The sequence below is a fragment of the Eurytemora carolleeae genome, unplaced genomic scaffold, assembly GCF_000591075.1.
Source record: "Eurytemora carolleeae unplaced genomic scaffold, Eaff_2.0 scaffold12, whole genome shotgun sequence".
NCBI lineage: Eukaryota > Metazoa > Arthropoda > Copepoda > Calanoida > Temoridae > Eurytemora > Eurytemora carolleeae.
In genome coordinates, this window is record NW_019396142.1 from 371763 (window position 1) to 395354 (window position 23592).

The 23592-nt window shown below is 31.0% G+C and overlaps 2 protein-coding genes across 3 annotated transcripts; one reads left to right on the forward strand and one right to left on the reverse strand.

The window, feature by feature from the left end:
* Positions 1–4129: 4129 nt before the first annotated feature.
* Positions 4130–14476, reverse strand: LOC111696238 (uncharacterized). The gene is made up of 9 exons (XM_023465791.1): positions 14177–14476; positions 13311–13389; positions 12797–12915; positions 12617–12724; positions 12438–12489; positions 11143–11209; positions 6705–6820; positions 6446–6509; positions 4130–4317 (listed from the first exon to the last, which is right to left on the reverse strand). The coding sequence occupies exons 1-9, from the start codon at positions 14224–14226 to the stop codon at positions 4241–4243; spliced, it is 732 nt and encodes a 243-aa protein (XP_023321559.1). The 5' UTR covers positions 14227–14476; the 3' UTR covers positions 4130–4240.
* Positions 14477–16558: 2082 nt separating this feature from the next.
* Positions 16559–22801, forward strand: LOC111696237 (uncharacterized). Of its 2 annotated transcripts, XM_023465790.1 has the most exons (3): positions 16559–16849; positions 18399–19155; positions 22439–22801. In XM_023465790.1, the coding sequence occupies exons 2-3, from the start codon at positions 18496–18498 to the stop codon at positions 22601–22603; spliced, it is 825 nt and encodes a 274-aa protein (XP_023321558.1). In that variant the 5' UTR covers positions 16559–16849; positions 18399–18495; the 3' UTR covers positions 22604–22801. The 2 variants fall into 2 exon arrangements, with proteins under 2 accessions (XP_023321558.1, XP_023321556.1); XM_023465788.1 differs by lacking the exon at positions 16559–16849 and having other exon boundaries at positions 18115–19155.
* The last annotated feature ends 791 nt before the right edge of the window (positions 22802–23592 follow it).

Sequence of the window (23592 nt, forward strand, 5' to 3'; positions counted from 1 at the left end):
CAATCAATAAATCATTAGGCAATTTCGGTTCCTAGATTCAACTCGGTGTTCGATGTAAATAACAAATACATCTTACTTGAAATGATACATTTGTGAGTAATCCAAAAAAGTTTATCTTTAAAACTTTCGGAGCGGAATGGGAGAACCATTCTCTCGAGGGGAGAAAGGCCAGCCACAACAATTTCTCGTCAGAGCCACCTCGGAATCCTCGTCCTTCGATGATTTTGTGTTAAAAAGTTTCCAACTCTTGAAGATAAAACCATTTTTAAAAAATCTGGCCACGTTAGGGCATAAAATATGGATGGACTAAAGTATGCCAATGATTATATCATGTTGGAATCTTCAAACCCATGAGAATGATGTCAAACTTTATTTAGGTAAAACTTAAGTCTCTTCTGCCTCCATAATGTCTAACCTTCGTGATATAAAATAAATAGCAAAATATTCGGCATACCTCTGCCTATAATTTTCCCGGAAAAATTCTATGGTTTTTAATTTGCAAAAATTTGATATTTCATCACTGCCCTTATTTTGGCTTGATTCTTAAAAAATAGTTTTTTCTAAAAAAACGAGGATTTCGAGGTGGCTCGGACGAGAAAATGAGGAGAATGTGGCTCTGACGAGAAATTGTTGTGGTTGGTTTTCCTCCCCTCCTCTCAACTCGGTTCTCTTCACGCATTCTGTTCGGTTCGTAGATTCATTATATTTGTAATAATGCATTTTTGAGTAATTGTTTATTTTATTAAAATATCATTGAATAAGCGAATAAATTGAATAAATAATAGAAATAATAATTGATAAATCAGCTGATTGTATTATCTCGCAATAAAATAATATTACGTCAGCTGCAATCGCAGTCCGAGAAATTCAAAATGAATGAATTATTAACCTTATAATGCTGAAAAGCAATCAGGTAATTTCAGAGTATACGACCCCCCCCCCCTTCCTATCAATTGTGTTCCCGTATGCGCGCAACTTTTCATTTTTCATGCCGCGTTAAATTCAGCTTTTAGCAGTTGAATTTTATATTCGAAATTTATTTTGATCCACAACATATTGACAAAAACATCAAATAGTGTATATGCCAAAGGTATAAATGAACCTTTGCGCTCGAATTCTGAACGAAAAGTCGGCTTTTTCTCCGGCCACAGTTGTCTTTGAAAAGTAATTGACTAATACCAATCAACAGCAAATAAGCTGTTTAGTTTACCCTGAAATTACCAAATCAGTGAACGGTCCCTTTAAGTTTTCAAAAAAATAAAATAAAATAAGATTTTAATGAAAAATAGTCTAATTAGAATGTAGCGCTTTACTCTGAGAAATTGAATGATGATATTAAAGGAATATCAATTTTAAAATATTAATTAAATTTATTAAATTCAAATTTATCCTTTCTTATTGATATAGAGGTCGATGAAAGGAAATATTGTGTATTGTGTATCTGTTTGTGTATGTACGTGTGTCCAAACTTTGTCTCAATAAGCATACTGATGAGGTATCCCGCTAACTCAATCCTTTTTTGGGACAGAAATCGTTTTTATCTCCTAGGCTATGCATATAATAAAAAGGCCTGGAAAGGCCTGGAAAAGTATGGTCTGGTTAACAAGGATCTATCAATTCTGTAAAATTTGTCTCCCGCCGTTTGTTCTCATTGTCCACTGAGAACATAAACTTTAAACATGGAGAGACGGGTTTCATATCGTTCTAGGTTTGGTTTTATGATTAGCTATCAAATTCATCCATTCATTAATTTATTAGTTCATCTATTCATCAACTCATTTATCAGTAGGTTGATCAATTCATTTATCAGTAAGTTGATCGATTCATCAATTCATTTATCAGTAGGTTGATAAATTCATCAATTCATTTATCAGTAGGTTGATCAATTCATCAATTCATTTATCAGTAGGTTGATCAATTCATAAATTCGTTATTATCTTAATTCATTAATTCATTTATCGGATTATTGGTTCATTAATTCAACAATTCATCTATCAGTTAGTTCATTGTCAATTCGTCAATTCATTTATCAGTAAGTTAATCAATTCATCAATTCATTTATCGGTTTATTGTTTTATTCATCAATTCATTTATCAGTTGATTGATCAATTCATTTATCGGTTTATTGGTTTATTAATTCATCAATTCATTTATCAGTTTAATCTATTTGCACATTAAACAATTCATCAGTTAGTAAGTTTATTTATTCATTCACCCATTTATTCATTCCTTTAACCAATTCATCAATTCATTAGTACATTCATTCATTAATTCATCCTTTAATCAAATCATAAATTTGTTAATTCAATCGTTTAACAATTTATCGTCAAATCAATTAATCTGTCATTCAATTTAATCTATACTGTAAACCCACCCAGCTAGTTCATTCAACCCAAGCTAAATTGTATCATGAGTTGAGTAACTGGACAAACAAATAGTATTGATTGTATTTAACCCGTTACTACTGGAGCTGGTATCAACGGCCAGAGGAAATTTCCAGGGTAGCAAGGTTCAAATCCTGGGAATCCTTATCAGGGGAACACGGATAACGGTGCTTTCGTCGGAAGAGAAAGCAATCTGAACGTCCATTTTGTCCCCGAGAAAAGGGTGAGTCTTGATGAAGGAGGAGAAGAGAGCGGTCGATCACAGCTCCAGTAGCTCCGAGAGGAGAATTAGATCCATCTATGATTCCAGGATTGACTTCAGTTGATCCTCAGTTTGTATTTTAATAATAATGTAAAATAAATGTCTGTGCAAAGTTAGTGCTTTAATCGATTCCATCTGGCTTGTTATATTGAGTTTCTCTTTGTAAAGTTGCCTTTATTCAGTTCTTTATACATGAGTTTCTATAAAGTTTATAATACATTTATCTATTCTATTAAACACAATCATCTATTCACCTATTTAATCTACAAATTCTTTAATTCGTCCTTCAACAAATTAATCTATTTATCAATTTAATCTAAACATTTATCTATTTACCTTTCATCAGTTCATCCTTCACCCAATTATCTTTCTAATCTGTAAATTCATCTACTAATGAAGTCATCTATCTAATCTGTTACTTCATCTATTCTTTTATTCATCTATCGTATCTGTAAATTTATCTATTCATCTATTCATCCCTCGTATCTGTAAATTCATATATTCATCTATCTAATCTGCTAATTCATCTATTTATCTATGTAATAGCTGTAAATTCATCTATTCATTTAATCATCTGTCTAGTCTGTAAATTCATCTAAATAATTGTAAATTCATCTAAATAATTGTAAATTCATCTAAATAATTGTAAATTCATCTATTTATCTAGCTAATCTGTATTGTTCATCTAATGTCTGAATTCATATATTCATCTATACAATGTCTAAATTCATCTATTCATCTATGCAATGTCTAAATTCATCTATTCATCAACACAATGTCAAAATTCATCTATTTATCTATACAATGTATAAATTCATCTATTTATCTATACAATGTCTAAATTCATCTATTCATCTATACAATGTCTAAATTCATCTATTCATCTATACAATGTCTAAATTCATCTATGCATCTATACAATGTCTAAATTCATCTATTCATCTATACAATGTCTAAATTCATCTATCTATCAGTGATTTCCATCAGCATAAGAATGAAGAGAATTGATTGGGACGAAAATATATTTTGGAACTTGAATCTAATCTTTTCTCTACCACAATACAAACCATCGAAACTAAAAAGAAAAATGCACAACAAAACACATTAATTAAAAGGGTACTTAAGAGTAAACCCTGTTTATAAGGCACAACCTTACATTTAGTTTAATAAGAATAAAAAAATTTTGAACATATGAAAACAATGGTTTGATTTTTAGAGAAATAATTTAACAGTTTATTTTTTATTCATTAGTTCATGATTATTCACATTTAAACAAGAATACAATTTATGTTTAAGATCTGCTTACACAAGTTTACAGAGTTTCAACCTTAGATAAACTATTGGAGAAACTCAGTCAATACAATAATATTGAGAAATAAATACTTTAGGATAATGTTACAAAATTAGAAATAATTACAAGAAAGAAACAATGAATAAAAAAGGAACATATATTAAATAAGAATAAAATAAGAACAAAAAAATATATTAAAAAATGGAATTTAGCGAGGAATCTTTAGAGAAAAGGAAATGAAATGGAAAGAAAAAGGAAGAGAAAGGAAATGGAGAAAAAGCATTGAAAAAAAACAGAGAAAAATTAAGCTAAAGTTTGGATAAATAGAATCCACAGGAGAGTATAAATCAAATACTTCAAACCAAACCGTAAACTTAAACCTGAAAGAAATACAGGGTTAAACACATATATAGAGAACAAGACGACAGAATCCTGAACACTTAATCTATTTTACATAAAGAACAAGACGACAGAATTGTGAACACTTAATCTATTTTACATAAAGAACAAGAAGACAGAATCGTGAACACTTAATCTATTTTTACATAAAGAACAAGAAGACAGAATTGTGAACACTCAATCTATTTAACATACATAACAAGACGACAGAATTGTGAACATTTAATCTATTTTACATAAAGAACAAGAAGACAGAATTGTGAACACTTAATCTATTTTTACATAAAGAACAAGAAGACAGAATTGTGAACACTTAATCTATTTTACCTAAAGAACAAGACGACAGAATCGTGAACACTCAATCTATTTTACATAAAGAACAAGAAGACAGAATCGTGAACACTCAATCTATTTAACATAGATAACAAGACGACAGAACTGTGAACACTTAATATTTTTTACATAAAGAACAAGAAGACAAAATTGTGAACACTTACTATTTTTTATATAAAGAACAAGAAGACAGAATCGTGAACACTTAATATTTTTTACATAAAGAATAAGAAGACAGAATTGTGAACACTTAATCTTTTTTACATAAAGAACAAAATGACAGAATTGTGAACACTTAATATTTTTTACATAAAGAACAAGAAGACAGAATCGTGAACACTTAATATTTTTTACATAAAGAACAAGAAGACAGAATTGTGAATACTTAATCTTTTTTACATAAAGAACAAAATGACAGAATTGTGAACACTTAATCTTTTTTTACATAAAGAACAAAATGACAGAATTGTGAACACTTAATCTTTTTTACATAAAGAACAAAATGACAGAATTGTGAACACTTAATCTTTTTTTTACATAAAGAACAAAATGACAGAATTGTGAACACTTAATCTTTTTTACATAAAGAACAAAATGACAGAATTGTGAATACTTAATCTATTTTATGAGTTCCAGGTTATCAAAACATTCTCATCCGTGAAGGTATAGCTATACTGAACACGTAGGTGACACACAATAGTGTTAGTAACTCTAGATACCAGACAAAAACCTGCCGAAACATGACAAAAGCGTAAAGAAAAGTTTGTTTTTAAAAACCAGACCGAAAGTTATTAAACTAAACTCATAGAAACCAAAAAAAACCACAGAAGCATGACAAAAGCGTACAGAAATATGACCAAAATTTTAAAAACCAGACCAAAACATGAACAAAACATGAAGAAACCAGACCAAAACTTGAAGAAACTAGTCCAAAACATGAAGAAACCACAGCAAAACCTGAACTAATGTCTTTGTTTCATGTATCACACTGCAGGAGTAGGGTATAGTTACCTGAACTAATGTCTATGCTACAAGTATCAGCATTACAGGAGTAGGGTATAGTTACTTGAACTAATGTCTATGTACAAGTATCAGCACTACAGGAGTAGGGTATAGTTACCTGAACTAATGTCTATGTTACAAGTATCAGCACTATAGGAGTAGGGTATAGTTACCTGAACTAATGTCTATGTTATAAGTATCAGCACTACAGGAGTAGGGTATAGTTACCTGAACTAATGTCTATGTACAAGTATCAGCACTACAGGATTATGGTACAGTTACCTGAACTAATGTTTATATTACAAGTATCAGCACTACAGGAGTAGGGTATAGTTACCTGAACTAATGTCTATGTTACAAGTATCAGCACTACAGGAGTAGGGTATGGTTACCTGAACTAATGTCTATATTACAAGTATCAGCACTACAGGAGTAGGGTATGGTTACCTAAACTAATGTCTATATTACAAGTATCACCACTACAGGAGTAGGGTATAGTTACCTGAACTAATGTCTATGTTACAAGTATCAGCACTACAGGATTATGGTATAGTTACCTGAACTAATGTCATGTTACAAGTATCAGCACTACAGGGGTAGGGTATAGTTACCTGAACTAATGTGTATGCAAAAGTATCAGCACTACAGGAGTAGGGTTTAGTTACTTGAACTAATGTCTATGTACAAGTATCAGCACTACAGGAGTAGGGTATAGTTACCTGAACTAATGTCTATGTTACAAGTATCAGCACTGCAGGAGTAGGGTATGGTTACCTGAACTAATGTCTATGTTACAAGTATCAGCACTACAGAAGCAAAGATACACTTCAACATCAACCTATACAGAAGTCAGTAGAAAATTAACAGTGAATATTGAACAGTGAACAAGTATGAAAAGTTGAATTAATTTAAAGGACTGCATTTAAAGTGTCGTAATGCCTTGGCTTTTGATTTTTCCTTTCTACAACACAATCAATTTTTTGTAGCCCTAGACATGTTAATTTTAGAACTATTAAGTACTTAATCTTATTACCGGTGGTTGGGCTGGATTAACGGAGACGGATTTGAGTTCTCTCCTACAGGTTTGGGGATGAGCATAGATTGACTCCGAGCATCCCCGGAATACGGGCTTCTGGCGATCCCAATTTCCTAAAAAAAATTAATTATGTTAGGGAGGGGGTCAAAACTAATTTTATGAGACACCATGAAACTTGAAGGGCAAATATGCTGGGTTTATTGAGATTAAAGTCAAAACCTCTCTCAGTTCAGTCTAGAGCAGCACTAGGTTTGATTACGGTAAAAAATTGTTCTAAAGAATCAAATCACGGTTTTTGAAATAGAAGCAGAACAAAAAAAGGTTTGCAAAAGAAAGGTACATATAATAAAATAAGTAACTTCTCTGTTCCAACTATCATTTTACATAAACTTTGTGCATTTTCAAGTTGAAATGTTAAAAGGGCGTCTTGTTCTAAGTTTAAAAGATTATACTTTAGAACAAAGACCAACATTGCATGAGTTAAAATTTATTACATGTTATAAGTTAAGTTTTTAAAGATTTATTTAAGTTGATTTGGTTTTGAAAATATGAAATAAAGTTTAAAGTTGAATACATCCATATTTAATTAAAATAAAGTTCAAAGTTGAATACATCCAAATTTAACTAAATAAAGTTTAAAGTTGAATACATCCATCTTTGATTAAAATAAAGTATAAGGTTGAATACATCCAAATTTAATTAAAATAAAGTTTAAAGTTGAATACATCCAAAATTAATTAAAATAAAGTTTAAAGTTGACTAAATCCAAATTTAACTAAATAAAGTTTAAAGTTGAATACATCCATCTTTAATTAAAATAAAGTATAAATGGTTGAATACATCCAAATTTAATGAAAACAAAGTTTAAAGTTGAATACAACCATATTTAATTAAAATAAAGTTTAAAGTTGAATACATCCATAATTAATTAAAATAAAGTTTAAAGTTGAATACATCCACAATTAATTAAAACAAAGTGTAAAGCTGAATACATCCATATTTAACTTTAAAAAAGTTTAAAGTTGAATACATCCATACTTAATTAAAATAAAGTTTAAAGTTGAATACATCCATCTTAAATTAAAATAAATGTCCTAAAAATGTCCTTATGCAGATAACCAAAGTTTTAAGCAAAACGAGGTTTTGTTTAATTATGAAGATAAAAATATGATGATTTAGAATTTTATTCATAATTCTAAAGTTTTTAAGACACCATTAAACTAATTCTATTCGAAGCAATCCCGCTATGAGCCCCGGAATATTCTATTCGAAGCAATCCCACTATGAGCCCTGGAATATTCTATTCGAAGCAATCCCGCTATGAGCCCCAGAATATTCTATTCGAAGCAATCCCGCTATGAGCCCCGGAATATTCTATTCGAGCAATCCCACTATGAGCCCTGGAATATTCTTTTCGAAGCAATCCCGCTATGAGCCCCGGAATATTCTATTCGAAGCAATCCCGCTATGAGCCCCGGAATATTCTATTCGAAGCAATCCCGCTATGAGCCCCAGAATATTCTATTCGAAGCAATCACGCTATGAGCCAGGGAATATTTTATTCGAAACAATCCCGCTATGAGCCCCGGAATATTCTATTCGAAGCAAACCCGCTATGAGCCCCAGAATATTCTATTCGAAGCAATCACGCTATGAGCCCCGAAATATTCTATTCGAATCCAGGTAGTTTGCAGATCTCTTTTCGAACCCGTTCTTGAAGTCAAAATAGTACTCTCAGAAATTAATAAGTTAAAAAGTACTAATTTCAAATATTAAAACATTATGGGATAAACTATAAACAATATTTTTCAGCTCTATCAGTCATTTTTGCTTTAAATGTTCACAAACTGCTTAATCCAGCGTAACGGAGTTTTTAAAGTGGTGTTTATCAGTAAATTGGTCTCACTGGTTTATTCAGTAGTAAATTTGGAATTTGCAAAATCATTTTAGCGTAAACATATTTTTCTCCATCCTATACTCACAGTGATTTAATGGTTGCAAGCTCTCACCCCAAAATTGATGAGACTTTTTCCAATTACTTCTTAAAAAATAAAGCTAGAAATAAGTGCTTTAAAGTTCTAAAATGGTCAGGGATTGGGCTACACATTAAAAGTATAAGTATTTTGGAGCTGTAAAATCAAAGCTAAAGGCGTTGCGACGCTTCAAAGTCGACCCTGTCTTGTAAACTGAAGCAAATTTTTATAGCAGGATGAATCTATGTATACTGTAACTAATAAGCATTAAACTTTAAGATGTAAAATCTACGATCATCTAAAAATTAAACTTTAAGATGTAAAATCCACGATCTTCTCAAGATTAAACTTCATACGTTTAGACATTTTCAAGTTTATGAAGCCTTCAGCTAATCGAGGGAGAAACTTGAAATGGAAGGTCACTTAAAATTACGCTCACAGTCCCTTTAAACATTTAAAAGCTTCGCCTTCCGACAATTTTATTCAATCAAAGACTAAACCTCAAAACAGAATTAACTTTTCTATTAAAATAAACACCTCGGGCTAATTTAAGTTGACTTGTAAATTTTATGCAAATAAAGATGATGGTTTAAGAAAGATCAAACTTTTTTATATTTTTCAGTTTTTTCTAGAATATTAAATTTGTATAAACTTTTTGTTTAAATAATTTATGATAGCATTCAATTTGTCTAAAAATTCGAAAAGGCTAGAATTTAATTTAATTGCATTTATTTTTTACATTAAATCATGCCCCCCACACACACTTTCTCCGATATTCAGGTTTAACAAAAATGAAAATAAATGTTTCATGTTAAAATTTCAAAGATAAAAGATGTAAAGAAAATAATATTATTAGAATTACATTATTTTTTCTCCCTCAGGCGTTCCCCTCCCCTCTCATTTTTATTTTCATCAAAGTAGGGCCAAAAGGTTGTATCCTTAAACTATTTAAACCAAAGCCCCTTCATGTTTCGGAAACACCCTGTAGGTAGTGATGGAAAATACGTTGCGTCGTTTTTGAAGTTTAAAATGATCTAGCAAAAATCTGAAAAGTTTTACAAAATTTTAAATTATTTATTCTAAACATTTACTAACCTTTCACTTAGCACAATTTTTATTTTAAAAGAATATATATGGAAAAAAGTGAATAAAAAACGAGTGAAAATATTAGAGAAAAACGGACGTTTTACTCTTATATTTTCTAAGGATACTATTTGTTTGCATAGTTTAATAAAATCAACCTTTTACAATATACAATATCGAAATTTTGAAAACTTCTCAAGCAAATTTTTAATTGAATATAGCTCAATGAACATATATTGATCACTATTTTTCTTGTTTGTAAATATATCAAAAAATTGAGGCGGAAAATTTTTAAAAAAATTAAATTTTTGCATCTTTTATAAATCTTCGCAAAAATCATCGTAATTCCCAAAAATTCTAGTTTTTTCTCTAAAACCATCAAAGTTCTGAAAAAAAATTTAAATCCTGGTATCATTTTGGGTGTCAAATATCTATACATTGTAAATTTAAATTAAATAATTTCGATTTGAAGTCTTTAACTAAATCATGTGTTTACTAAGATGCCCTTTGTAAGTTCGTATGCAGGGCCGTAGTTGGGGTGGCGCGTGCCCCCCCCCCCTCCTCATAAAAATAACAGAAAGTGTTTTTTACTATGTGCACCCAATTTTTACCAAATATTATTATACCCCACCCCACCCGCGCCTAAAAAGCTACAATTTACGGCCCTGATGGTATGCTAATCTTTCTTTGAAAATATTTCTGAAAACCGATGAAACACTTCAAGAACTAGATTTATTTATATATCTCAAATTCATGTTCATTAAATTATTCAACAAAAATTTGATCAAAGCAAAACATATTTAGACAAAAGGGTCTTACACATACCATTGGTTTGAAAGCAGAGAAAAATAAAAAAAATCGATAAAAACATTTTAAATAATTCATGATGAATAATTTGCGCATTTTCTCATTTTGAAAATTTCTCTCCTTCGCGGGTTCTAAGGAAAAGTTTAAAGCAGTTTAATCCGTTATCAAACTTGGTAAAACTTTACAATACAATTCCACCCTGCTTCTTTAGATAAACTTTAATATTGAATTAGTTTAAAGTCAACATTAAACAACTCTTAGATATATTATAATGGAGCTTGAAGAGGGGTTTAGCGAGGGAAGGATAGGAGCATCCAATCCTCAAAAAAGAAAAATTGAACAATCATTAGAAGAGGATCCTTCATTTTGCGTACTATCCCGTTTTGCCTCATATAGTCTGTATTTGTACTGTACAGCTTGCTGTACTGGTAAAAAGTTGGCCCGGTATTTGAAATTAACCTGAATTTGCATTGTGTTAAATGTGTAGGTCTGTGCTAGCCTTTATAGGAAGTAAATTCGCTTAACGACGTCTCTAAAAACAAGCTTTTAAAATTCTAGTCTAAAAAACTTACCAATTGCTTTAAAGCAGCTTCTAACCCCCTTGGGACACTTCCTTATCCACATACTCATATCATATTCCTAGTTGGAACATTCTCATCCAACACATTTTCATAATTTACAATTTACATAATGGGCTTGAAGGAAAATAGAGAAGATGAAACCTGGAAGGGGGAGGGGGAGGGGGGGGGTTGTTCTCTCCATTTTGTTTTTACAAGAGGACAAAGTTGAGAATTAAAGAAGAAGCGAGACCACAGTTATAAGGCTGGTCAACGTCCTATTAACGAACGGCACGTTTTTGAAAAGTAGCAAACGGAAAAAACGGTTAATTTTAAAATTGTTAACGAACGATACTAATCATTCATAAAAAAGAACGAACGAACGTGTTTTAAGAAAACTGCGCGACTTTCGTTTATTTTCTGCTTAAAATAACATGAAACATACTAAAAATAAAGTATACATTTTTGTGTTTTTTGTTGTATTTTTAAAGTTTTGATGTTTTTGTTCTTATTTTTTATGTGAAATAATCGTGAACCTCTCTTTAACTGAGCCAGTCGTTAACGATTTCTAAAATATCTTATTAATAAGATTGAGATCGTTAAAGAATGGTATCTTAAAAAGATCGGAAAATACCGTTAACTGAACGGAACGTTCGGTTCTTTGCTAAGAACGAACAGATTTTTGAAAAGTTTGTCTTTTTAACAAATTTAGCTAACCGTCAACCAACTTTTTTTGTATTTGCAAACATTTTAAACAAAATTTAACAGTTAGGAACCTGGAGCTGATTTAAATTTAGGAATTATCTTTAATACTTGGGAACAATCTACAACAGTTAGGAACAATTGATAATAGTTAGGAACAGCTGACAATAGTTAGGAACAATTGACAATAGTTAGGAACAGCTGACAATAGTTAGGAACAATTGACAATAGTTAGGAACAGCTGACAATAGTTAGGAACAATTGATAATAGTTAGGAACAGCTGACAATAGTTAGGAACAATTGATAATAGTTAGGAACAGCTGACAATAGTTAGGAACAGCTGACAATAGTTAGGAACAGTTGACAATAGTTAGGACAATTCAAAATTGTTAGAACCAATTGAGTATATTCATGAACTAAACAGTTCCAAACAAAAGTTCGAAACAGTTTATAACAGATAAACCCAATTCATAATAGTTAGGAACAGTTAACAATAGTTAGGAACAATTCACAAAATTAGGGAACCAAATTTACAATAAAAAAGGAACGATCAACAAAGACAACAAAAACTAAAATTTCTATAAAAAATAATTAGAAAAGAATGTTCCTTTGGAGGTTTAGGAACTGCAACCCTCCACTCTCTCATTGCATTTGTACACCTAGATAAATACGTTCTTTAGTTGTCAGTTGATATAAAAGATTGGAGTAAAAAGTTGGCGTCCTCTCCACTTTTCCAGGATATCAATTTATCACAATCTAGGCTTTTATTTTTCTTAATATACTTACTTTCCTGGCACAACAGTTCCATTGACAGTAGTATCCGGAGCACAGGTTGTAATCTGGGTTCCGTTCTCGCTGAGTAGAGGTTCCGACTTATTCACATAGGTCACCCATCTACAGGGAAAAAGATGATAAGTGAGTTAAGTGTAGTTTTGGTTTACAATCATTGCAGATATATGTACTTACGTTCTAGGAGCTAGTTCTTGGCCTGCAAACTTATAGTTTCCACTCAGACCATTATCCATAAGATCACAACTATGGTTGTACATCTTCTTGTTCACTCCTGGATCCGTCCCATAGGTATCCTAGGATACCAGAGATACAGTCTTTTAGAGATAAAGAAATGAATAGATATTATCACACAAAGAAACAGAGGTATAGAGATCTGATATATAGATTCAAAGATATAGACGCATAGAGATTTTGATATATAGATACATAGATATAGAGATACAGAGATAAAGAGAAATATATCCAGAGATATAAATACACAGATATAGAGATATCAAAATAAAGATATTTGTAAAAGAATGAAGAAAACGATTGATAAAGCAAAACAGAATTAAAAATGGCGTCGCGACATCTAAAGAAATATAAAGGAATGAAAGAAATAAAAAGACAAAGAGATATAAAAATATCCAGCTGAATTAAAGAGATAAGATCAAACTGTTCATTAGTAAATGAATTTATGAAAACAAACCTGTTCATCCTTTTCAGGGTCAATAGTTGGTAGTCCACAGGAGTAACAGCTTACACTGTCCCATTCTCCCCATCCTATCCTATACAATATACTGTCCTATTCTCCCCATCCTATCCTATACAATATACTGTCCTATTCTCCCCATCCTATCCTATACAAGATAATGTCCTATTCCTCCCATCCTATCCTATACAATATACTGTCCTACTCTCCCCATCCTATCCTATATAACATACTGTCTCATTCTCTTTTTCCTATCCTATGCAATATACTGTCCTATTCCTCCCATCCTATCCTATACAATATACTGTCCTATTCTCCCCATCCTATCCTATATAACATACTGTCTCATTCTCTTTTTCCTATCCTATGCAATATACTGTCCTATTCTCCCCATCCTATCCTATACAATATACTGTCCTATTCTCCCCATCCTATCCTATACAATATACTGTCCTATTCTCCCCATCCTATCCTATATAACATACTGTCTCATTCTCTTTTTCCAATCCTATACAATACACTGTCCTATGCTCCCCATCCCATCATATACAATATACTGTCCTATTCTCCCCATCCTATCCTATACTGTCCTATTCTCCCCATCCTATCCTATACAATATACTGTCCTATTCTCCCCATCCTATCCTATGCAATATACTTTCCTATTCTCCCCATTACTGTCCTATTCTCCTGACCCTAAAACATTTTTCTTTCCATAAATAGATTGAAACATATAAAATCCTCCCTTGTGTGTTTAGTATTGGAACTCTCTCTAAAACCTATTTTATGTATTGTAAAATATCCAATTTTTCTCTTTTATAAGAACATGTTTGTCAAACTAATGAGTTTATCTTTTTACTCACACTGTACAGGGAAGGGAGAGGAGAAGGACGAGAAAGGTTTGTTTGTCCATTCCCAACTACTCCGGGTACTGCTGGGAACACAGCTCCTGGTTTACCGTTCTCCAGACAACAAACAATTACTGATTAAATATTAATCATTGATAGTTCTCCGTCCCAACCCTGGTGTTTACTCAACACCACAATATTATACTAAACCGGGTTATCATCCTCTATTCTTTAGCTGAAAAAGGAGGATCATGATCAGAGATAAATATATATTTGGTCCCGTCTTTAGTGTCTGCTTTATCTATTGTAACCTCTCTCGACTGCTATTCATATAATTATCAGAAAAAAGTTGTACTGAATGGCATACGTAAATTAACGCAATTTAAATAAAAATTATGACTATAAAAAGTACATCGAATCTAGGACAAAGTACAACTGATCTGATCATAACATAAACAAAACGCGTACTGTATGTTTGTGTTACCTTGAAATTTAATTTTATTGGTCAAACAGGTCCAGATAGCAACACTTGAACTATACAGAATGCAATACGCGTACTGTATGTTTATATAACACAAATGCGTATTTCCAATAGATGGCAGCAGGGGGAGAAAGGAATATAGAAAGTAATCAATTTGCTATAGATGTCTCTCCTTGCACTTTATCTAAGAGGTACAAAAATTAGTTGTCTGCTACAAGCAATTAAGGAAGGAGGTTTCTACCTGCCAGCGTATCTATACATATATTATTTTTGAGTTCTCCCCACTTACTCTGATTTTTAATCCTTAAATTACTGCAACATGATGTCGTGGACCTTTAATATTTCAAACTGAGAATTCTTTTAGACAAAAAAGTCTATGTTTAAGTATCAAAGGTTTACACTAGAAGGTTGCAAAGGAATTAGAAAATTTTAGTTTTTTTTAATTAGAGCTAGTTTTATCAAACAATGTCAAAGGTTGGAGCTAGCGGCATAATTTTGCTGGGAGGAGGACCGGGTCTGTGCAATTTATAATCTAATAGTTTATAATCTGCGACGTTATTTATTTACATTAAAACCTGTTTACGTTCAAATATTCCACAAATAAACAAATTCTATTCTTAGTTTTACGCTCATTGTACTAAACTATATGTTCAAACCTGAATCCATAGATTGAGCAAACTGTATCAAGATTAAAGATTGATGACTTCTTTCCTACGTATTCTACAGTACAGAGTAGTATTATAGTGAAATACACAATATCTATGTTTATATACGCATTGCAGATTCGAAAATATAGTCTATATAGTCTATATAGTCTATATGTGACTCATAAACTGATTCCATCCTTTATCAAGTCTGCTTTAAACATATGTTAGGGTGCAGGTGCAGGTGCAATTACTCTGAACCGTATCATTGCAATCAACTTTGCAACTTGCAGTTCTCAGGTTTAGGAGTTTTCAGGGGATTGAAACAAACGGATGAGAATACACTGAATTGGGATAAGATGTCTAACAGTTTTTAAAAGGTTCTCAAACCATTATGATGTCTCATTCAAAATAAGTTACAATAAATTAACAACGAATCTTCATTACTTAGTGCAGCAGCAGATAGCATGTGGTGTACACTGTACAGCTGTACATTCTACACTGTTGTACAGTTAAATACAGTAAAGTGTAAACTTAAAAATACCACTTTTTACATACGACTGGAAGTTACTATGATAAAAGAAAAAACTATTTTTTGTTCCACTTTTTCTCAAAGAATCAAAATTTTACATATCACACTGAACTAGACATAAGGAGAATTGAGACCTCGTAGCTCCTATAGATATATGTCAATTTACTTTAGTTAAACGTGATATATGGCAATTTACTTCAGTTAGACGTGATATATGTCAATTTACTTTAGTTAGACGTGATATATGTCAATTTACTTCAGTTAGACGTGATATATGTCAATTTACTTCAGTTAGACGTGATATATGGCAATTTACTTTAGTTAGACGTGATATATGGCAATTTACTTTAGTTAGACGTGATGTATGTCAATTTACTTCAGTTAGACGTGATATATGGCAATTTACTTTAGTTAGACGTGATATATGTCAATTTACTTTAGTTAGACGTGATATATGGCAATTTACTTNTATTTCAGAGTATATCATCCTTTGATGTATATATTTCAGAGTATATCATCCTTTGATGTATATATTTCAGAGTATATCATCCTTTGATGTATATATTGCAGAGTATATCATCTTTTGATGTATATATTTCAGAGTATATCATCCTTTGATGTATGTATTTCAAAGTATATTCAAATAGCAAATGGGGCTCAATATATGTACTGTAATTTTTCGAAACCTTTGATTACAAAATATATTTTTAAACGTGAAGTCTTATCCTATAGTTTCACCCAACACTTTACATTACGCATATCCTTGTTGTTCAGATGAACTGGATGAACCTACATGGAGTAAAGTTATCTTTACTCTGATCTGACTACGTACGTAGATGAATCAGTTCTCATGAAACGGGAGTTTTCCGTCCCAGGATCTGCGCTTTATACAGTCTAAATTCGTAGTTCAGATATATGTCATGATACTGGGATGGTACCAACTTGTACCTAACCCAATATATGTGTACTGGATATTTCTATGGACCCGAGATTTTCAGAGAGAAGAATCTTCTTTCCAACCCCGAAAAAAGGTTATATTATGCTTTATTTTTCCTTTAGGAATTTGTAAGAAAGTCTTAACTTTGATTCTTTTCAAAAATTGGATTTTATTTTCATTAAATGCGTCTTTTTGTTTCGTTTGAACAATTGTGTTTTCTAAAAAAAAATTCTTACTAGGAGAGACTTTTTTGTGATTTTTTGACGAGGATTGCAAATTTTCCCAGGTTCAGAGCTCTAAATGCACGAACTTCATATACAGATATACTAACGTTGTACAAAGCACATTGTTGTACCGTACATTTAACTTTGTACAATGCACAGTTTATATATTGTAAACTTTACTTCTGAATTTGAACATTGTACAAAGCACATTTATAAAGAACATTTACAAAGAACATTTACAAAGAACATCGAACTTGTATACTGCACAGTGCACATGATTACTAAATAAAAAAACGTTTCTAATGATAAGAAAATAAGACTTAAAGAAAAATACTTATAAACGGAAAAACTGGACTGCATAGTCACCATGACAATATTTCTAATCATCATTAGACTTTATCATTTTACTCCGTTTTATATTGATTTTTTAAGAATTAGCAAGAATGTAATGCAAGCAAAGTTAATTGCAGTTGCGTATACTCTGCGTGCATATTGAAACCAGTTCTCTCTGGGCGGACTTTGTAAACAAGAATAGATGCCTCAGTGTTCGTTTAGTATCCGATGAGGTCAAAAGCATTGAATTTTGATAATTTTGATAATTCACATAATCTAGTTTCCTATGACCAGAATATTTCATTGATTATTTATGTGAAAGATGGATCACATGTCAGGCTTCGACATCCGTCTTGTGTTGACATTACCGCCCAGTGACAGTACACTGCAGTACAAAAGATGAGTACACCTCTGAAATAACTTTCCTTGAGAATTAGGATCACTTTTGAAAGAACTCTTCAAACTTATCCAAAAAGGACACGATCGAATCCTATTCAAGTTTTTAAACGTTTATAAATAAATTACATCAAGAAGAAAATAAAAGTATCAAAAGTTTGAAAATATAATCTTATCCTTCAATGCAGGGTTTTTGATTAAAATACGCCATGACAACTAAAGATGAATAATTAAAGACAATTACGCATCAAAACTTCTCCAAATCACCTTCAACCCTTTTTGTTGTTGAGCTGAACGTGCTGAAGTGACAACCTTTATTGTTTGGATAAAATATTCATTTTTAAACATTAAAGAAATTCCTGTTTTCTGAATGATTGTAAAGTATTTAATAAATTGCGTCACGTCAAGGTTTTACTAAATGCATTTCTACTTTTCTCCTTTTCCTGCCATTTATGTTACTTGAAAGTGAAAGTATGCGCGGGTGCGTGATATGCGAGTATTTTATCCGTTCAACGATTCTCCGGAACTTCAGTAAATACGTCCAACCCGACATAGCTCCAGTCTCTCTCTCCAGTTTATAGTTATATATGGGAACTAGAGATTAACTTCAGTTTTAGACCCACACTAGAGCAGAGAAGAGATTAATCTTATTCATCCTCATTACTATTCTTACTCATACATAATTTACAGACTCTGGGTATACCAGCTCAAGGCCTGCTGATTAATAAATTCTTTCTCCTGGTCTCCTTGGACACTTGAAAACACGAAGGAAAGCAGAGGAGCTAACATGGGAACACCAGTTAATAAACCTGGCTCAAACCCACTACAGACCCAGAGTATTCCTATATTAAACCCGTACCAGGAGATGGATCTGGACGGATACCGACTCAACCCTCCTCCGACCAAGAAATGGGTCAAGTTTCAAGATTACGACGAAGAAGCTCTTCTATATAAAACAATTGACAGACGACGGTCCACAAATGATATATTCACTCTCTCCTCCTCCCTCTCCTCCGAGAGTAGTTTCGGATCCGCCGGAGAAGGAGGGAAACTCTCTTCAAGATTATCCAACCCATGTCTTGAGGAGGTAACCAAAGAGTTTATTTTTAACTCAAGTTTCGGTGGATACAAACAGAACGGAGATGCTGCATCCCTGAGAACCATGTTCGAGCCTCCTTCGAGAAAATCGTCCCATCTCCAGCGGGTTCCAACAGGTTCCTCCTTCTGCTCAGAAGAATCTATTTCTCCGCTCTGGTCACCTAATGTCAAACTTAAATTCGTCGCATTTGACGAAGTTCGGTCGCAAGAGAAAAGATCGGCGGAGATCAATTTTGATGAAATGTCAAAGTATTCAGCGTTTGATGAGATCCGTAAAAGTGGAGTTGGTTCAGGGTGGAGTACAGATCTGGTGGGTCTCAGTTCGAATGGTTTAAAAGAAGATATAAAGGTTAATTCTTGTTTTATTTGAAAGTAATTTAGAAAAACTCAATTTTTTCTTAAATAGTTAATATTTATGAATTCTGTAAAATAACTTTATGAAAAATGACATCCCATAAAACTTTAAAATTGACTTTTACAACTGGGATGGAATTATCTTGCTTTTAATCAGAAATTGTACGGATGTTTTCGCAGGCTTAGGTCCCACAGATATTTTCGGATAAAAATATAGTTGTAATAAACTCACTAATCTTATACTCGTCGATCTTGCAGGAATTGTCCAGGTAAAGATTATTCAATCTTTCTGCAGAGATTGCGAAACAGATTACACAGATATAATATCAGAAGAACTATTCTTGAAATCATATATAAGGATATTTACATGGTTTTTTTTCGGACAAAGGGCCGCATATCGAGTGCATGTAACTCTTTAAATTAGTGGTCAGAGCTGAAAACTTTAGAATTAGATATCCTTAATCCTGATCGCTTAATCTAAATATCCACTGTGGAAACTTTTAATTTTCTTTTTGATCCGCTCTTTCTGGTTCACATTTCCTACAAAATGTAATAAAGATACTTTTGATTACAAATACGGAAACAATGCTATATCGATTGGACTAATATCCGATTGAACTAAAGTCACAAGCTGGCTTTTAGAGCATTTACACAAATATAAATTTAATCATGTTAATATGAACATACTAAAAAACATTTTTTTCATGTTTGAGTCCTTTTGAATGTTAATCTTAATATAGCTCAAAGCTTAATTAAAATAACATCGACTTTTTCTTTTAGTTTAAAGGGAGTGTTCGCGAAAAATGAAAGGGGGTATAGGCTTAATGCGATAAAAAAGCGCTTTTGATCGCTTCTAATCCTACTTCTATCTGTTGCGTCTATAAGGAGAAAATTGTTAAAAACGAATTATACCGAAGAACGTAGTGTCCATACAAATTCAGAAAGATGCAACATACGACTTAGATCGTAAAAAAAACCTATTTAATTTCAAACAAATCATTCAGATATTACACCCTATGGTCATCGATTATCTTTCGCCACATTTGTATATAGTTGATTTTTCATAATTAGATTAGAAGCGATCAAAAGCGCTTTTTTTATCGCATTAAGCCTTTACCCCCTTTCATTTTTTGCGAACACTCCCTTTAAGCTTTGACAACTAGATTAATTTATCTCTGAAGCAAACCTTTATTCTTGATCTAATTCTTAATTAAATAAGTATTTAATCCTTTGTTTGAAAATAATATTCATTAGTGATTCGATAAAACTTTTTTTTATTTAATTCTAATCTTCTTTTTTAATTTAATTCTTTATTCTGAAATTCAATCCTACCTTCTTTAATTCAATCCTATATTCTTTAATTAAAATTTTCATTCGATCTTGCATTCTTTTGATTCAATTCTTTATTCTTTGATTTAATTCCATATTTTTAAATCAATTTTTTTTTCTTTAATACAATCCTTTATTCTTTAATTTAATCTTTCTTTCTTTTGATTCAATCCTTTATTCTTTGATTAAATTCTTTATTCTTTAATTTAATTCTTCATTCTTTAATTCTCATTCCTTATTCTTTAAATCAATTCTTTATTCTTTAATACAATTCTTCATTCTTTATTTCAATTTTTCATTCTTTAAATCAATTCCTTATTCTTTAATTCAATCCTTTATTCTTTAATCAAATTCTTTATTCTTTAATTTAATTCTTCATTCTTTAATTCAATCCTTTATTCTTTAGTTCAATCCTTAATTCCTTAATTCAATCCTTTATTCTTTAATTCTCATTCCTCATTCTTTAAATCAATCCTTTATTCTTTAATTTTATTCTTCTTTAATTCAATCCTTTATTCTTTAATTCTCATTCCTCATTCTTTAAATCAATTCCTTATTCTTTAATTCAATCCTTAATTCCTTAATTCAATCCTTCTTTCTTTTAATTCAATCCTTTATTCTTTAATTCAATCCTTTATTCTTTAATTCAATCCTTTATTCTTTAATTCTCATTCCTCATTCTTTAAATCAATTCCTTATTCTTTAATTCAATCCTTTATTCTTTAATTATATTCTTTATTCTTTAATTTAATTCTTCATTCTTTAATTCAATTCTTTATTCTTTAATTCAATTCTTCATTCTTTAATTCAATCCTTTATTCTTTAGTTCAGTCCTTCATTCTTTAATTTAATTCTTCATTCTTTAATTCTCATTCCTTATTCTTTAAATCAATTCTTTATTCTTTAATACAATCCTTCATTCTTTATTCCAATTTTTCATTCTTTGAATCAATCCTTTATTCTTTAGTTCAATCCTTAATTCCTTAATTCAATCCTTCTTTCTTTTGATTCAATCCTTTATTCTTTAATTCAATTCTTTATTCCTTAATTCAGTCCTTCATTCTTTAATTAAATTCTTTATTCTTTAATTCAATCCTTTATTCTTTAATTCAATTCTTTATTCTTTAATTAAATCCTTTATTCTTTAATTCAATCCTATATTCTTTAATTAAATCCTTTATTCTTTAATTAAATTCTTTACTCTTTAATTCAATCCTTTATTCTTTAATTCAATTCTTTATTCTTTAATTATATTCTTTATTCTTTAATTATATTCTTTATTCTTTAATTTAATTCTTCATTCTTTAATTCAATCCTTTATTCTTTAATTCAATTCTTCATTCTTTAATTCTCATTCCTCATTCTTTAAATCAATTCCTTATTCTTTAATTTAATCCTTTATTCTTTGATGTACTATTTTATTTTCATAATTCAATCCTTTATTCTTCATTCTGTATTTCAGTTTTTAATCATTGTTTTTCTTCCTTTGAATATTTGCCCTAGTTCAATCCCAATTATATTCCTAATCCTACCTTCTCTCAAAACAATCTCTATAAAATCTTCGTTTAATCCTTTCTCGATAAAATATCTTATTCGATTTTACTCTGTCAACTTTTCAATCGATCAATACATTACAATATATTTATCATATCGTCCCCCCCCCCACTAAATAAAATCTTGTATACGCCCCTATTCAAATCCTCATAACTCCGTTGAGCCATTTATTGAGTTAGTAAGCTATATTTAAAATGTGAGAATGATTGAATTTCGTTACAGAATTCAAACTTACCTTATAATTCATGACTCATGGTGAAACTAATCGTGTTTATGGTTCCGGACGAATCAATGAAACTTTCTGATTTTTATTCACAGTTTTTAACGAAACCTTCAAAATTTTTAATAATTCGATCAGAATTTTTCCTTTTTTTAAATTCCATTTTCTGATTTAGTCTGATGTTGGAGGTTACCGACCTCGTTCTCTAGATCTTCTCTCTCCTGGAAACCTAGAGGACAGGGTGACTGTAGAGACCCTCTCAACCCCGGAGATGACTGGTCTGAGGACGATCAGCTGGCCGAGATCGCCGACCAGATCATTCGTCAGGAACTTTCCATAGATTTTCAACAATATTTATTTCAGTTAATTGATTTTATTTTTCTATTAATATCATGGTCTCACTGCGTAAATGTCTTGCTTTCTAAACCTACTGCGTAGTTACTAACCTGATAAAGGGTATGATGGCAAAGGAATTGAGTCCTTGCCACAAATTCTGTTTTTCTAATCCCTATATCTTTTGAACCCAATGTCGTAAACCTTTGATATTTCAAACTAATATTATTTGATCTAACAGAAGTCATAGTTTGAAATATCAAATGTCTGCAACTTTGGACTGCAAAGATATAGGAATTAGAAAATCAGAGTTTGTGACAAAGACTCAATTCCTTTAGAATAGTTCATAAAATCAACAATCTACACGACTTATACTTTCAAATAATTCCTATAATGTGATATTTATAAGATTAGAGTTTACTAAGGTATTTAAGGAAATAATTTAATTAATATTAATTAGATATAGTCATTGTAATTTTGGCAATTACAATACAATACAATACAAACACTCAAATTTTTTGGAATTAGCAACAAAACTTAGACGATTTTACCGCTCAATGAATATTTAGAAAGCCCGGGTTTTTCGTGGATTTTATAGATATTTCTCGTACTTTGGCTAACCAAGATACTTTTACATTCTCAATTATGTTTGAATATATTTAATCTTATTTCGAAATAAAGAAAAATTGTGAACCTAAAACAAAAGTTTTAGGCGTACCTTAGACAGTCTCTGTCATGATTATTTAACACAAAAAATATCTTTTGATTCACAACTACCCGTTTTTAATATTTATAGTCTTCAATATTCTCAAAGTTTACGTTTTTCCAAAATATAATCTTTAGAAGATTGTACTTTTATATTTGATAAAAATCTACTTTAAATGTGATAAATACGAAAATTGTAATTATAATCATAAGATACCTGTTTTGCAGTGAGTTTTAAAACAGAAAATTTATTAGAAGAATTTATCATTAATTCTTCAAGCAAAGTTTAAA